Below are 18840 nucleotides of genomic sequence, written 5' to 3' on the forward strand. Positions count from 1 at the left end.
ATAAACAATTCCTTCTGAGCAAAGAACCTTGTCATTCAAATACCTTTGCATTCTCAAACTACCTTTTGGTGCAAAGCGATTGTTCGGTTATAACGCCGAAAAAAATATGCAAAAAAAAAAAAAAAAGGACCCGATTTGATTTACTAGCGCAGAGATTACATGGGTATATTTTATCGTACGCTCCATACATCACTTCATCTTCCAGCATTTTTCACACTATCACACAGAAGCATGTGTGCTATGCTAGCATAGGCTGTCAGATATTAATTTCATTGGCAGGATTCCACCATCCCTGATGCTATTGTTAGTGTGATACATATGCAAAGTAGCATTGACTTCTTCTTACTAAAAAAGATTTCTTTCAGAGATAGTCTGCTGACAAACTGTTCAGAGATGTTTCCTTTTAAATTTTTTATATTTATATTTTTTATATTATATTTATTATTCAATTGTAATTTGTATTTGTTATATATAATTTTTCTTCCTATTAGCAATATATTGAATGTGTCCTTTGGGTACAACATACACTCTGGAGACTGCTCAGGGGTTATCATGGCAAGAGATGTTCCTTTAACTCATAATGGCCGTTATTAAATTGCATTCATAGATCATCATACCTGTCAGTCACTGGGCTTATATCATGTTAGCCTTGTACTAGTGAGAATCCATCAAACTACAAATATGGGGGATAAAAACTCATTGCAGGCTAAGGAGAGCGGTGGCAGAAAAGCATTAGGCTGTTATACCATCAGACTATAGGCAGCCTAAGGTTATCTGGTACTCCTCAGGAAAATTCAGTGTAATACTGCACATAAAAGCCTTTAAAAATCCATTTCTATTAGGGCCCCTAGAATTTTTGTTCATAGCTCTATTTATAATGAACATTCATGGTTGTCAATCAGTGAGCTCACAACCTGTTAGCTTTGCAACAGCAATAAAACTTTGTATCATAATTGTGATGAGATGTCAGATAATACAAAAAGACAATGCAGTCTATGACGACCTGTTTATTTTTTGTTAATTTTTTCATAATGGTTTATCAGCATAATACAGCCAAGGGCCAATAAAAGGTGAAGTATGTTTCCACCAAGACTCCTTCCAAGGGAAAAACAGTTGTCAGGGTTGAGATTCACATAGGGTTGACATGGTTTTCTGTTTTTGATAATTGCTGATTTGTTGGTCATATTTTTAAACATTGTCCTATAGAAAACAAAACATGTTTCTACTCATCCAAAAAAATAGCAGTATAGCAATAGCTGGTCAAAAAGAGCATAGGCACAAATGGCACCTTAATGAATAATAAAAAACAGTATTTATTTAGCGCCAACTTAAATACTGTTTATTATTATTATTATTATTAAATAATATGAGGGTGTCATTTCTATCCCCCATATCAAGAGGGAAATGTGTTGACTCCCTGTCGAAGCCCCATCAAGCTGTATGACCTTCAAGATTGAACAGCTGCTTTAAAAGTGTTGAGTGTGGGAGTGAGACACTCAGACCATCACCCAAATAATTAACTAAAACGGGGTTTTTATAACCAGTCCAGGAGATGGTTTTGTCATCTGATCATTCTTTGTAATGTTTTCAGAGAACATTACAGCCATCTAAAGGTAGACCAATGCAGCACACTGAAATGATGCAAATAACACACACATAGCATATACCTAATAATATATAACTTCAAGTTACACTAAACCTATTAGAGTTCAGAAAGAAGACTTCTTTTGCAAAGTGTTGATTTGTGTTTAAATACAGCACTGTATATTACGCATCTAAGAAGCATTTTAGCAGCTCAATGGCAGCTTCTGCATTCATTTGAAGAACTATCAGGGCAGCAGGAATAGATCTCAATAGAACCATCTGCGTCCAAAGGAACGCAAAGCACAGCAGGTCAAACTCACCCTGGGCACAGTCACCCACAGACTACCAAATGAAAGGACATTGAAATCTGCAGATTTGTGATTACAGCAAGCTTTAAACACAAGTCAAATGCAGGAAAATAAAATCCCACCTACACCAATTCTTCAAGATTTTACTATAAATTTAAACCAATGTTTGTGTACATCTTCTTAATATACTTTTAATTACCTATACATTTACTAACACATTGATAGCAAGCTGCGTGTGTTATTTATTCGCTGCAGAGATTTTTTTTTAATGTGCATGATTTGTTTTAATTAATATTGTGTTTTGTATGGTAATAATGGGTTTTGTGTTATCTGTATTAAAACTACACACATCCTAGTGTAATTAGGGCCATACAATCATATAATCTGCTTCTTCAGAGATTCCTGTATATAGAAATAGAACTCCATACGTATATTTCCAGCTTCTCATTAGCAGACACAATCCTGCACAGGAAACATTTGGTTTAGTCTCAAGAGCTTTTACGTGGAGCCAGGTTCGGCATACTTATATCTGCACCCCTGCAGGGAATATTGTATGTTTAAAGAATGCTATAAAAGGTATTGGAGGTATTCTGTCTATAATTATCATGATGATCCTTATTGTTTAGAAAGTAATAGAACAAGACTCTACCTCCCCATCTGCTTTGTGAAATTAATAGAAGAAGCTATTTTAATTATATATACTCTTCTTGATTGACACGGTGGGACACATTTGGAATGGTACGTTACTCATAAACTAGCAGGGTGGGAAGTATGTATGGTATGCTCACATTTGCCATCATCTATACTTAGAATTTTTATTCCACGGTATTAAATATAATTATTTGTCAGGGAAAACTTACAGCAAAACAGGACTGTAATTACTGCAAACACATAATCAGGAGCTTTGGGTATTTTCATATTCATTAACAAACTGTTAAAGCTAACAATAAATTGTATTTTATGAAAATGATTAATAATGTCAAGTTGGGTGACCTGAAAGGGCATCTTGCTTCATTACAAATTAAGATAACACTTTTGTATGTAAGTGTGTGGAGGTACTATAATTTCTATACAGTTGATTGCTGAATATACTGATAGTAAACTAAAGAGCTTATTTTTAACTGAAAATACAGAAAAATGCTTTGACTCGAGTATAAACCTAGGGCACAAATAATGGCCATCTCTGCTAACCTTCAAAAATGTAATCAATAGAAATGCCAATACAAATATCCGTGTTGTGTAATTTTTGATTTCATTTATTTAAAATGGAAAAAAATTAAATCACAGGTTTAGTTTGCATATATTTATTGTACTTTGAGTTGGTTAAGATAGGTCACTTGCTTGCTGTTAAATGGACGTTTGTGTATTACTGTTAGCCGTTGTCCTTATGTACAGTATTTATTAAACTCATGTCTTAGGTTTCCAACAGCAAGAGTTTGTTACATACTTTATGCGAGGACATAGTTTCATCTAGTGGTATGAACAAAGTATAAGCCTAGATTCTCCTTCTAAAGGCATTTAGGGAAAACAAATATTGTATTATATCGGCTTATTTCCCAAAGCAAGATACATGCCTCAAATTGCTGTTTGGGTTGGCCAAACAAATCAGAAACTATTTTTCATATCCTATCTGCGTGTTTGCTATAGACAGCATAGGTCTATGCATCATTGTGCTGTGAGTGTTGGGTACTGTTGATACTCACCCCTATTGGGTTCACTTTGAAGCATGTACAATCCCATTTACTAAGATCTTGTAAAACCTTAACATGCTAATGTTAAAAGTGATTTTTAGTCTTTTTACTTTTCAATATATTTAGTGACCCTGCCGTTAGCATCCTTTTTGTAGGAACTTCTATAGGTTGAAATGCTCAGTCTAATCTACCATTTGTGCTCCTGCATTGTCACCCAGCCAGATGGGCCACCAGTAGGAACTACTAATGGCCATTTCAACACACATTTCTCACTGTGTCACCATAATGAGTGCACATACAAAGAAAGTTGCTGCAGGAGATCAGCAGCTCTAAGATGGAAAAGGGATTCAAATATTTCATGTAAACACAGCAGTTATCATGCACTCTGTGCAAACTGAGTATGATTCCGTTAAGGTTTATATCTACTGTTGAATGATTTTGCTACCATGAATATTGGAGCGTGTTTTTCTTTCACTGGTGTACAGCTTCAACATACAGACACACATTTTCACAGGCTCAGACTCAAGGCCATTCAGACAAAGAGCATAATGGCTACTAGAAAAAAAAAATAGCTGGTAGGGCAGCTGGGTCCAGAAGATGAATTCCAGGCTGAAAATTAGAGACACTTAGCAGGTAGATTGTATCTCCTGGGTCAGTCTGAATACGAAATGTTCATGTTTGACTGGAGTGTACTTTTAAGAACTAGGGTAACCATATGCTTCTCTTCTCTATTCTTTTTAGACGTTCCCTGTGGGCTCCCTTTCTTCTTTCCTCTCCATCCTCCAGACAAGCTGACAACGCTTCCAATGCTCAGGTATTTAACAAAATTACATTTGTAGGCACAGTAGGATTGCAAAGCCTATGCTTATTTATGCTGGCAGTACAGGAAATAATCTATTATTTGTGTGCTTGTACAACAAGCACTTGAATACAGAATGGGACATTTAGGAGATTGTTGAATGAATAACAAAAACATGCAAAAACTCAGCAAAAACATGTTTAATCTAGAAAAATATTTTTCTATGTTATCACCGTAGAATATGATTTGGCTCCATGGTTTAAAGAAACCATTTGACCTGGTATCTGCTTGGCCAACTTAAGTCCAAATAGAGAATACTATTTACCCGGCTAATGCTTGTAGCTTATGGTTGGCCACTACACCGAATATCACCAGCAGTTGCTGCTGTAAGTGACTTCTGGAAATGGGAGATTGAGTAAATCTTAGAGCACTGCAAGACATAGAAACTAACATGTCCAAATACTGAAAGTATCATGAGCAAAATATATGTCGAATTCTATTAGCCCTTATCCACCTTCATAAATGTATGCATGTTACAAAGTAATCAGACTAAACTAAGTTAAATTGGGATCTGTGTTGACAAGCTTTAGGCTTGTGTCGATGACATCAGTGTACCATGTTTCCAAGATCTTTTAGAATTTGACAGGTGCATTTGACCAGCAGCTCATCTCCTTTGGACATTTATTTGACCTGTTTGAAGTAGGTTTGGCATTCACATAGACCTAAGTAGAAATGCGAAACCCACTTTTAGTGGACACAACCCATTAACGCAAGCGTTGTTTTAGTCACGTCTTATTTATGCATAGAAAGACAAATCTGTTTTCCACAACCAGCAGTTAGATTGTTAGCAGATAGATGAAAGCATGAATTCAATATAGAAAATATGGAAATTTCTAGGTATTTGGCCTGCTTGTGTTGTTCCATCACTGTGTTTAAACTTTTCCCTACCTATGGATGCCAGATAGATTTTTACGTCATGACGTCAAAAGAGTAACATGGGAAAACAAGTCTCAATATTTAAAATACTCCTCTTTTTGTGTCCCCAAAAGGGCCAGGAGCAGCTGGTTTGTCACCATGTGGAAAATATGGGGTCTTTTATTTAGCTATGGGGCACGATGTCCTAAATCCATGTTACTTGTTGGGATTCCTGGTCTTGTACCTACAGAACACAACATTGCGGTGGTACAGGATCCTATTAAGTTAATAAATAAAGAAATGTATTCAAAATGCCGTACCCTTAGGAGTGAATTACATTTTACTATAGTCAAGCAAGTTAAATGTTTGTGATTGGTTGTCTTACATTAGTTCACTTACCATTTCCCTCTTGTTCTGTTTTATTAAGTAGGCAATATGTCTTTTATAGTTAAGCCCACTTAAAAAGATGCTTCACTTTTGAGTAAGTGTATATATTTAACATAGGTACAAGTCCCCCAGTCAATCAAGAAAACAGTTGAGAATTAGTGACTTTATTAAAAATCTGATGATATGTTTACATTGAATAACAAATCATGTTCATAAAAGCTGGATTTTACCTATTACATGATCAGGTGACTGAACTAAACACAGCTTCACTCTATTCCCTAATCCAAATAAAAGTTCTCTTTTATAAATTAATATTCCGTTGTATGGATGCATCAAGGCCTAGTTTTAATCTTGCCTCCTCTTTTCCTCCTTGGCAAACAAACAGGCATGGTCTGCCAACAGGACTGGAGTGGGATCTATAGCTTGATTGCTATTGAAAACTGTCCAAGTGAAAAACCCCACTACTCATTTTAGTGGTAATGCTATATTTGGGGTCTATGCAATTATTCCAAGAAGCTGGCAACTAGCTTTAAAATGTGTTTTTTTCCAACTATACTTTGATTTAAGGAAAAATAGTATGCTTTTTTTTGTAAATTTACTTTTACTATGGACATATTCAAAATAATATGTCCCAAGTGCAAAATCATCTGTATATACTGTTTATCCTTAAATAAAGGTTACAGTATAGTTGGGAAAACATTTGCTAAAGTAATTAGCATTAGCATGAACAAGTGATACCCCTTTCCTCATCATTAATTTTGTTGACACTTGCAGCATGGCTAAAACAACCTAAATATTGGGAAAATTGTTATACTTGCAAAATTACAATTTTAAATGCACATACAAAATGGTATATCCATAGTGTAGTGTACTACTTTCCCATTTTTCATGTAACCAATACTCTTTAAAAGTCCAATCCAATATTTATGCTGACTCTGCTGTGCAAATAGTAAAGACAAAATGGAAAGGAAATAGAACATAGCAGCCAATCAGATAATAGTACACTTGAGGCTGTCTTTAGGAGTCTATAGTTAGGCTTTGATAAAAGCCACTTTTTACCAGACTTACTGGTATGTACGACATAGTATGTACCACTTTGTTTCGGGACAATGCCTTGGAACTAGGATATGGAACAGATGATAAAATGGAAGACAAATATTTATATCATACTTTGGTTCAAAAAACTATTAATTCTGATGTTTGCTAGTGGCTGCCACACTTTATCTTTGCCTCATTGAACTTATTAGTTACATCAAGTGATTAAGTCTAAACCTTGGGGCTCAGAAACCTAGTTAAATAACCACTGAAGGTGGCTGAAGGTTGAAAATAAACAAAAACTGGATTTCTGCTTTCATATGAAAGAGAAGGAAAAGGGAACAACTTCATCTCAATCAAAGCACACCTGTAGTGTACAAGAAACCGAAACTTCAGATCAGTTAGACTGATATTCTTTAAATAATTTAAACAGTGAAAGTCATAGGTTAAGCGTTAAACCTTCACTCTGAAGATGATGTGAGTAACCTGGTCTAGAGGTTAAAAGGCAAACAGAATAAAACAAACCTGAGTTACATGTTAATAAAAATATTTGTAATAAGTCAAAAGTATATCTCATATAATCGAAGAGGTGTTTTTCAAACAGTGGGTCTGATTTATTTAAGCTCCTTCAGACTGAATAATATAGACTATCATGGGAGAACCTGGGTGACCCAACAAACCTGTAATGGGTGTGGTTCAGGATTAAAAGCATTAGTCAATTATTAGCAAATAACTTTGAGGAAATCCATTCTAGGTTTGCTGGGTCACCCAGTTTCTCCAGTTTTGGAGAGCCTTAGTAAACCAGGCCCAACGTCTTATTGTGATGTCATACACAAATAGGACTAATGTATGCAAAGAGCAACACGTGGTAGCCCGTGGTAGTGGTAACATGTACAAGAATTATGTGTGAAGTCCATTTATTACAAAGTACTGAAATATTGCATTTCTTCTACAACACCTTAAGAATCAGCAATGCAGAATCATATTCTTATCATTTAAAGAAAATCTGTACCAAATGTAGACAAATAAAACAGCATTGAAAAAAATATCCATAGGCAACCTTACATGCAACTGCGCATCAATTTTATTTGTAGATCCACAGGTTCCCAGCAGGTGCCTGATGCAATATACAAATATAAACTCTTCCTAAAAGTCAAGTTTGGCCATCACCCCAGTAGATATCAACAAGTGAAGCCATAAACTACAACAAAAAAAATAATTTTTGCACAACTCAAAATGTGCATAATACTTCAGTTTCCTCCATATCCATGTCATGTGACTATTCTGATATACACTTTTCATTAAGGATAACCTCTGCGTGTCTACATGTTCCATCATACTTTTAGTCTGATTTGCACAAGATTGACCAGAATTGAACTTGGTCTATAGAAAAACCTAATGACATGATCATATATAATACATTACACACTAACATTTATATGCATTATGTTAGAAACAGAAACATCTATTTTTGTATGTAAAATACTAAGGACTAGAAATTCTTTTCCTTCAATGTAATTTAGCACTTAACCTAAAACCATATTTTTAAGCAGAACTTTTTATTTAAACCTGAGATTTTTATAAAAATTACACTTTTTCCAGACACTTCAGGGATTCCTCACATTGATGTGTATCTCCTGTAAGGCAACTTGGGATAATCCTTTGGTAAACCCCATCTAGCCTCACAATATCGTTAAACAATGGTAAGAATGGCAGAATGTCGAGGGTCAGATCCATGAAACCAGTGGATGTTGGCATAACTAAACACCCTCAAGTTAAAGGGAGATGCATTACAGGTGATCCAACTGGAGATGCCTACAATATGTCTGTTTAGCAAGCTGAATAGACCCATAGATGCACATTCACTTAAAACTATATCTCTATTTGCCTAAGAAGAAATAAAAAATGAATGTCAAATACCTTCAGCGGTAAGAAAGACATTAGCACTCCTGACTACATGGAAGCTAAGTGGATGGCACCCTTGACTTTCAGTAACAAAGTCCAAAGTACCCAGTTCTTTCATTATTAAAATTTTAGTTTTTTTTATTGTGAAGGCTAAGAATATTGAGGTACGCTGAGCTTGATGAGTTAGGAAGAGGGGAAACCAGGGAATACAACACATTAGTAGAATAAACAGCTTTGCAGAGTATGGTGGTGTTACCTGTTTGAGACCCCAACCTTTCCTGCATAGCCATGATTTAGGTAAGTAGCAGTAGGCAGCAATATTTAGGTAGCAGAAAAGTACTTCATTTGGTCCTAATTTCTTGCAGCAATTCTTCTTGCTGCTGCTCTAGTCTTAAAACAAAGGGCAAACCTTGGAGTTCCTAATTTCTAGCAGAACTGTACTTGTTTGCATTATCTGCAATTATTTTAGTAAATTGGTGACCACACAAATGTTGGTACCTTTGTTTACCCACTTTCCACACCAGACTCAGTGGGGAGGAAACCTGTGAAACTATGAAATGTGGTAAGTAATTCTATCTCTTACATATCCCTAGACCAGACTTTCCCAATTTTTATAGCCTTAAGGATAACTTTCAGATGTCAGGAACCCTTGTTGTAATCAATCAGTGATAAAAATGTTGTTTGCAATGGTTGTCAGTGGAGGAGTTTCCTCTCTAAATAAGTGGTGAGAGTGTCACCTTTACATACATCTAAAAATGTCCTTGTTTCATGCAGGTGGTGTGGGCCATGGAACTATACGGGCAGCATCTTATGGGGGGGTTAGCCCTCCACAGCTCAAGGGACACCAACACCTTTGTTTGGAGAATCCAAGGGTTTCTTGAAACCTTGGTTGAGAATGGCCACCATTGATCTAATGGCCGCCATTAGATCCCTTAAATAGAGGAGGTTAGGGGCAAGCACATGGAATAGCATTGGCTTTTTTTAAAGCAGGGAAAAATCAGGTCTTCTGTATCGCCAAACAGGATTGTTCTGTTAGGCAGAACAATATAAATCTCAGAACTACATTTGGCAGAAATCCTTTGGTGGATAAAACAGCTCAAATACATGTATTTTCTTCAATGCATTTAGCTGTTTGCCTGGAGTTCAGCTTTAACAATTTCAGTATAGCCACCTCTCCAGTCTAGACATCTACCCATTGTTCACTTTCTATAAAACCTATATAAAATGGAGCTGAGTGAATTATAGGTACAGACATATATATCCTGCAGTGCTATAAACCTGACAGTGAAGCGAAAGGTCATTGAAAAAGTAGGCCAGCATTGACTGCTGCTCATGTGGAGAGGAACAATGTAATATCAATTTAATCCTGACAATACACTATATGTAATAATAGATTGCTGTAAATAAATCGTATGTCTGATTTCCGGACAGTGGAGGCAGCCATTGAGTAATAATAAATAGCAATAGATGTTTAATAGTTTTAGAGCTAATGCTTTAGAGCTAATATTTTGAAAAATGTTGTATTCTTTATTTAGTATATGAATTCCTATTTTTTCACATGACTTTATTTTTATTTTTCCCATTTGTTATAGTAGAATAAGCTTCCCAGTAAAATCGGAAGTGTCAGGGATTCGGACTAGTGAACAAGCTTGTCTAGATTCTAAAGGAGCAGAGCCCATTCACGTCAAACCCCTCTAAATAAACCTTGGAACCGGTTCAAAAGAGAGTCCATTCCTAATGTAAATAATGGGGAACATCATAATTGGTAGGTGCCCAATTAGAACGTTGTCCCCTGTGCACATTTGCAACAGACTTTAAAGTTTCTGTTCAATTATCTAAAAAAAATAACAGTAGACAACATTCATTAGCACTAGCATGCCCACAGGTTCAGTAACAGGGCAAAGGGCAGACATAAATTTTGGTGTAAACCTAATATAGCTGCTAATCAAATGCCATCTCTATTAAGGACAAAATCATAACATGAAAAAAAATTGGCCACATAAATAGAAAATTGATTGCAAGCATCTCTGCCATGCCTGTTTGCCCAGCAGTGATGAAAATATGGACCTGCACACAGCAGGAAAGTCACAGTTACATGATGACATAGTAGGTCAGGTTGCTGAAAGTTTATTGTAAATATCCTTTTTTATATAAAAAATACCCCTGAAAACCCAAATTAATATCAGAAAAAAAGTCAAAAGAAAACCTTTTCAAAGCTTTAAGAAGGAACAATAAGTCTCCAACCAAATTTACACCTAATCAGTCTCTCAGTTTGTCAAACGATCATTTGTGCATGAAATATCCTCTGAAGTATTCAAATCTATAATCGGTTGTGTATGATTACTGGCCAGCATAAGGTTCCAGCAAAAATTGCTTTTGTACAAGAGAATTCGTCAGTCTAACAGCTCTTATGGTAATGAGACATATTTGCAGCTTCAATTTAATTGGCTTATTCAGTAAAATAGTGCAAAAAGCAAAAGCAGTATGTGCAAACTCCAGGACCCTTGACAACCAATTAGACCTTGCTTTAATTCTGGTGGATTGTAATTGGTTACAGGATTTTGCATATTTTTTTTTTTTTTTTTGGCGTGTTAATGTAAATAAGCCCTTACATCTCTTTTCTACCCATTACAAAGAGTATCCTCCTATTTTCTGGGTGGACTTAAATGATGAAGGATTATGTTTTCAAAATTTTGCACACCCTGGTTCTTCTTTTCCCTCTGTATCATATTGCTATTGAAATGATTAAAAAATACTTTTCTGCTTTTCACTTTGTTTTAGATGCAGTGATATCTTTGCTATGTCTTCTCCATACAGGCAGGTCATGGCTGGCAGTAGGTTGTTTAAAGCTTTCTGAAAAGAAGAAGCTGATTGAAAAAACCCTAAATCCAGTAAATAAAAGGGGGTGGTCCAGGGACAGTTAGGGCTGCAGTATGTGACATGCACCTCATGTTATTATGACAGTGCACAGATCTGCTATGTCTATGGGTCTACAGGCATCCTGGAATATGCTAGGACAGAAGTCACCTATACACAATACCGCAGAACCCTCTAGACCATTTTCTCTCCACCAGAATTCTGAGCCCTAGGGTTCCTCCAGTGGTTGCTTGGGGTTCCTTGATCAATGAACAATTTCTGCCTCTCAGGTCACTTTAACTGACCGCAATGATCTTTTTGGCTATATGTAAGGGTGACATGCTTCCCATTGCCAAGCAATGAAAAGGGAATTCTTCTAAAATACTGTGAGCTGTGGATATAGTAATTATAGCAGGAGTTACCCAAAATCTGAAAGTCATTTCAAGGGTTCCCTCATGTTAAAAGGGTTGAGAAAGTCTGTTCTAGAAGCAGAAAAAGCTGCCAAGTGAAAATCTTCTCTCATCTCTGTTTATATATAGGTCTACACCATGAGGAGTGAAAGGGGTTATTTTAGTTATAATTTCTCCCTTTTCGCTTTCATTTACCCTCAAGGAAATTTCCTCCTGGCTTGGTTCTATGGAAAATAATAACAGATTTGGAATGATGTAAGATCCACGTCAAAAGTTTCATTAAACCAATGGCCAGAAAGATTCATTTAGTATTTATAAATATACTGTTGTCTGTGTCCTCACTGGACAGTTTTCTCGCTATTTCCTGTCCTAATGACGCAAAGGGGAGAGATATTCCTAATGTCCATCCAGCGAGCAGTAAAAGCTTCCATCTTTTCCAAGAATATCAGAATTACAAATAAAGGATGTTCCTTTGTATTTCATTTATTGTTTCTTTGTACACTTTTCATTTTCTAGGAAGTCTTTTTGTGAACAGATGTCCTATATTGAACACTATATAGAATATAATGTATTTTTGATGCAATATGAATAAGTAAAATTATGTTTTTCCCTTTGAATTAAACTAGGCGGTATTCCTTTTTAAAAAAAAAAAATACAGATTTGTAATGCAGGCCTCTTGTCTAAATTATATAGGATCTACAATTGTACATGGCGTGCTCATTCCCAGGATTAAGTCCCGTTCAGGCCACTATCTGTACAGAGCAAATATTTTTTTTCCAGTTTTTGGGGGCTTCATCCCACATGCCAAAATTGTGCCGATAACAATTGGCTTCTCCTAACAATTTGGCCTTAGATTGTTATATTGGCATATGACTATGGTAGGGACTGGAATAGGAGCACATCTGAAGGACAGTTAATGACATAAAAATGGACTTTGTAAAGCGTTGAGTAATATGTCGGCGTTATATACTTACAAATATTTAATAAACAAAATGTTGTGCAAGTTCTGTGCAGGCAATGGATCATGGAGAAATAATGTGCTGTTCAGCATAGGCTACATTGTTAAGATGGGTCTGAGATCTGTGTTAGGGTAATCCTGTGGGCAAGAGGGCTAGTTGAGCTTAGTTGTTTTTAAATTATAGGTATGGTATTCTTTAACCAAATAAAAAAGCCAACAGCAAAACTGTAAACCCAACCACTAAAATATCATACGACAGTTGTTTTTCATTTTCTTACTATACTATTCTTACTATTTCCTACGTACTGTTCCTTAAAACAATATCTTTCAATGGAGTCCCCTGTTGAGTTATTGCCTGTTTTAGGATGACAACCATCTCCCAACCGTGTTTATGTGTTGACATGCCTTCTGGTAAAACTTACTTAGCCGGTCTTACTTAGCTGGTTAGCCGGTCAGGACGGCAGTTCAAGCAATGGTATGCAGCCAATGCTGGAGCTAGTACATATAGACATGATGTCTTTGTATATCACCAGCGCTGGGATGTAGAGTATGAAATATACGGGAAAAGTGTATTTTATTTTAAAAAATGGCAAATTTATTAATATCACCGAGATACGATTTACATCAACTTTACCCCTAAACATACGCTACATATAAATAAAACATTAGGAACTATCTTAACGCCATCACCATTTTTCTCTCCTATACGTCTATCATAGTTCTTAGCTCTGCAATGCACATCTGAATAAATTTCGAATGTTTCGACTTTATCAGTCACCTGTTTTATCCAGACAAAGGCATTTACTGCAAAGCAAGTGTCTGTGAAGCACATAGTCCGTTATCCCCAGCCTGGAACATCTGGATGTGATAGGATTTTCACTCTAACAATGGATGTGTGCAACAGCTGCAACTAATTGATCTACCCCTGTGAAATCTTCCCCGCTGTCCTATTTCTCAGTCTGTGTCAGACTCAGGGTCATTTAAGGAGGCCCAACAGCCTTGCAAGGGCTCCCCCTCGCGCTTCTAATCTGCAATTATCTGCCAGCTGAGCTGCATACTCTGTGCTGGATTTCTTGTGCTAAATTCAGTTAGGAAAGGAAAAGCACAAGCTGGGGAAGAATGCCAAAGAGAAGGGAATGCGGAAAGATATGACAATTACTGCAAAAAGATTTGTCACTGCATTTTCAGGTATCCTAAAATAAAATGTATACATTCATGATTTTACTTACAGCCTGGCTAAAGTTACATTATAATATTATATATAAAAATATATCAGTCAGCCAAAACATTTAAACCACCACCCTAATTTTGGATAGATTTAGTGAAGCCAAAACAGCGCTAACCCATCCAGAACTCCACAGACCTCAATGTGCAATGTGGCATCAAGATGTTAGCAGCAGATCCTTTAAGTCAAACTACCTAGAACTGCTTGTCTTTTATCAATATTGCATCCTGCTGTCATTTCTTCCCCAGGTAAATGACGCACACACACCCAGCCATCCACATGATCGATAAGAAAATGTAATTTATTAGAGTAGGCAACCTTCTTCTTTATTTGCTTTTGGCGATGGACAATTGTCAGCATGGGCACCCGAACTGGCCTGTGGCTACACAGTCCCATATGCAGCAAGCTGTGATGTGTTCTGATTCCTTTCTCACATTACCAGTATTATGTTTCCAGCAGTTTGTGCTACAGGAGCTATTGGATCAGACCAGAAGGGCTGGAAAAAAGAGAGAATCAGAGAAATGCTTTGGGTTTAAACAGAGAGAGAGAGATAAAGCTGTTATCCATATATATTTTAACAGTAAAACATTGATTATACATTAATACCTTGTCTAATACAAAATCAGGACTATGGACAGCGCCTAACATATTGATGCTAAGCAGGTATTGAAAAGTCCTACAACCACGATCCTTGCATTTTTTTCTCCTCTAGCTAGTATTGCTAGTAACATGACTGACCATATAATATCACGTTTCTTCCATGTCTGTGCAATGTGTGAATGAACTATGTGAATCAGGTGTTACATATGCAATGGAAACATTGGAGGTGTTAATGATGCATGAAACGTTTCTTTCTTCGAATAATCAGGCAATGTTATCACATGTAGTATTATCGCCTGTATGCCATTTCTAGATATTTATGTCGCAGCTTGATGATTTTGGAGCCCAGTGTCCTTGAACTTGGGGCTGGCCAACAATACAGAGTAATGGTAGCTAACTTTTCTTTACAATTAGGAACATGTCCTCAAGCTTCTTGAAAGGCTCTTATCTTTGACTGGCTTTACATTACATTGGATTTTTGATGTAAGTGTATATATGGTCAGGAATTTTTTTTTAATTTTTTGAACAAAGCTGATTGTTTGCCAGCCAGTTTATTTGTTGCCTTTTCCCATCAGGCAGATTCCTGTTTGTTTCCTACCCCACACACACATAAAAAAAAGGGGGCATTTGTACAAAATGATTCCTTTTCTCGAACAGTTGTCTCTGGAATGGTCCCCATTGAAGATCTTTTTTCTAAAATGTGTGATTGCATAATTTTAAAGGGACACATACAGCAAAAAAACTTGACAGATATTCTATTTCTTCGCTTTACTGTCCAGAACTAAAAGCAGAACTAAAAACAAAATTAAAAAAAGTTTGGATATACAAAACCTTTTATGTATTTACTCCTGGTGGGAAAGTAGTTCATTGATAGGCAGATTTCTGACCAAAAGTGTCCAACAGAGCATCAGCTGCCAGCTATTTATCATTGTGCAAAATAGCAAATCAGCCACTATTTTATTCATGTAAACAATGCAGTACAAGCATGCTGAAAAAAGTTTTTTTTTTTTTTAATTTATAGCATAGGGAATATTTGGTGATAGGTTGTAAAAATGTTCCTGAATTTATACATATACCTGCTAGCAATAATGTGCAGGTCTGATGTTCCTAACTTGTTCATAATGAAGAACCAAACTTTGAAAGCCGTGCTGAAGATAAATGAGTGGTCACCAGTAGTACCTGTGGTCTACCTGCAGCTGAGATGTCCCAAAAATGACTTATAAAGTCGTGCTCTGCTTTGTATCTGTGTACAACAATCATCTTGGTACAAGCAAGGATTTCTTTCTCATATCAAAACCTCATATCTCATTTCTCATATGGAAAACAGACTATCCAAGGCTATGTTTAATATAACAAATCTTCATTACTTGGAACACATCTTTGTTTTAAATAAAAGTTAAAAACATTTCATTGATGAACACATTTCTGGCTTGCTACAGGAATAAATCTATAACCCAACCTTAGAATCAATGTGCATGAGGCCTGATTTATTAATGCTCTCCAAGGCTGGAGAGAATACACTTTCATCAGTGAAGCTGGGTGATCCAGCAAACCTTAATTAGATTTATTCAAAGGCATATGCTATTTGCTAGCAAATGTTTTATATCCTTGACCACATCCATTTCAGGTTTGCTGGATCACCCAGCTTCATTCATGAAAATGTATCCTTTCCAGCCTTGGAGAGCTTTAATAAATCAGGCCCATTCAAACAACATGATTTAATGCATATCATTGTCTATAGGTATTTTCAGGCATCTGCTAACTCTAAAAATCTCAGAAGTTCGTAAACTGACCCCAGTAGTTTGAATGAAACCAGCAACTTAAATATTGTTAAGTTTGCCAGTAAACAATCTGTGCTGTTTTTTACTTTCCCCCGTACCAAACTTTTGCTTAAGAGACAGAGAGAGAGTCTTTGTTTCCAGTAGGATAACTGTGTTCTGCCTAAAACAGAATGACATTTTTGTGCCACTTTCCAAGTGCAATTATCCTTGGTTTCCTGGATGAGTCAGTGCATGACCTTAAACTCCATCAGGCACACAATTCAGGACTACTTACATTTTATTTTTTATTTTTAACATTGCCCTGAAATAAATGTCTTTTTTTCTATAATGGAAATAGTAGACATTTTGAAATTTATTTGAAAGTAGATGTTGTTTTAATTAATATGTTAAGGTACAGTGCTTTGCTTTCAATAGAATATTCAAGTAAAATGTAACATAAAGGACTTTTTACATCCTTTACCCATTTTCAGAGGACATCACTGACTATTGGTACAGTTTACATTGCACCCCCATTTTCACTACTTCAGCGTGTAATTAAAAGTCAAAATTATTATTATTATTATTATTATTAAACAGGATTTATATAGCGCCAACATATTACGCAGCGCTTAGTAATAACATTTATGACACAGTCTGTCAGTAGCATTAAGACTACAATTTTTATTTTTCTGTATCCCCTCCTGTAATCCTGCCAATAAGTCTATTATTGTAATTGTTATTACAGAATGATGGTTGAATGGCACTCTAGGTCACAGCATCACAACTTCAAATATCAGGTGAGTATATCAAGTAGAGCTTTTTTTCCTTTTTCCAGGTATTGTTCAGGCTTTGAAGTAAAATTCCAGACAAAACCTTACAGATTCACATTTTAGAGTCTAAATTTAAATATTTTCACCCAAAAAAAAAATCTTTTGCAATGTGTTATTCAACTTTTCCTCATAGATTTTTCTATGTAATACATTTGTAAACTACTGGATTCAATTTGGGTGAATCTTTGTTGAAAATATTTAAAAATAGACACATTTGAGTGTTGTGAGTTTTGTATTCACATATAGATTTGTATATGCTGCACCTAGTGGCATCATTATGTCAGGGATGTTAGTAACATAGATCCTTATACAGATATTATTTAATATTATATCTATATATTTGTAGTTGGGAGGGGTCCTCTACTACTCATATATCATCTACACATTTTTGTTTGGGTTATCTACACCTCCCATTCATTATATATTTATATATATATAAATATATTGTATATATTAAATATAAATATATATAATCAGACACAATCTAAATACTAAATGATAAAAACCAATATGTATCTGCGGTAAGAATCCAGTATTAGGCACCATCGTGTGGGTGTCTGCATTTCCCTGTGTGATTTGATTATCAATATTTGAACTGTCACAAGAATTATTACTCTGTATAAAAATAATACAAAAGATGCAATGAATCTGGTGAAGAAGATATTTGCTGGAGGTTTTTCATATAATATAATTACACAGTACACGGTTGGACGAGATGGTCATAGAGTATGTAGACTCCTGCACACCTGATTGGATGACATGTAAAAAGTATCAGTTGTTATATGACCTGCACTACCCATACCTAATACCACATACAGTACATATTACCATATATAAGACAAAAGGTGATAGTTCCATCAATAGGTTTCCCCCTGTTAGAGCTGTAAAAGCCTATCTTGGATACCAAAGTTGGGCATGGCTGTCTGTCCCACATTATATGACAAAATACAGACAGTAAATGACAACATTGATGCATTTTTGGATTGTGCAATCTAGAATTAAACAAATGATGATATTGTGCAGGGAATATACTTATTTTTTAAAGCACCCACATCCAGTACCAAAAACCTTACAATCTTACTATGATTGTCTAATTTGTTTTATCAACACCAATCTACAAACGGACAAGACAATGTTTCATACAAGGTTAGGTCTAGGACTCTGTACATTTTTGGATCTGTAACCATAGAATAAACAGAATCCTAACCTTAGAATAAACCTTAGAATCCTAAAAAAGATTTGAGACATCAACAGGTTTTTTGAGCTTAGATTTTGCAACTTCTGATGATCAGATTAGATGATGGTTATTAATTTCATGTATGATCTAACTTTGTTACTGGTGTGTCATTTTATGAAAGGGGTTAGAAATGTGCATCAGCTTAGTCTTCCCCTGTAATATAAGTGGTGCAAAGGTTGTCTTTGTTATACAAAACTGTAGTATGGTGTTAATTGGTTGGTGGTTGCTTTGGTTATTTGCTTATTTACCCATAATCATAAAACTTAAGAAGTGATCAGCGAAATTAGCGTAATCACTTTGAGAACACCACAAAGTGCAAACATTCAACTCACTAAAGCAG

General features: G+C 35.7%; 1 protein-coding gene across 11 annotated transcripts in view; it reads left to right on the forward strand.

Moving 5' to 3' along the window:
- Nucleotides 1–18840, forward strand: part of MYT1L (myelin transcription factor 1 like) — a 293552-nt gene that overhangs the window by 149713 nt on the left and 124999 nt on the right. For 9 of the 11 annotated variants that reach the window (XM_072407580.1, XM_072407581.1, XM_072407573.1 and 6 more), the window contains exons 4-5: nt 4325–4397; nt 17179–17230. In XM_072407580.1, coding sequence (XP_072263681.1) covers nt 4390–4397; nt 17179–17230 — 60 coding nt within the window. In that variant the 5' untranslated portion in view covers nt 4325–4389. The remainder of the gene's footprint in view (nt 1–4324; nt 4398–17178; nt 17231–18840) is intronic. The other 2 variants (XM_072407582.1, XM_072407579.1) reach the window with 1 other exon arrangement.

This window comes from Pyxicephalus adspersus, chromosome 4, assembly GCF_032062135.1.
Source record: "Pyxicephalus adspersus chromosome 4, UCB_Pads_2.0, whole genome shotgun sequence".
NCBI classification, from domain to species: domain Eukaryota; kingdom Metazoa; phylum Chordata; class Amphibia; order Anura; family Pyxicephalidae; genus Pyxicephalus; species Pyxicephalus adspersus.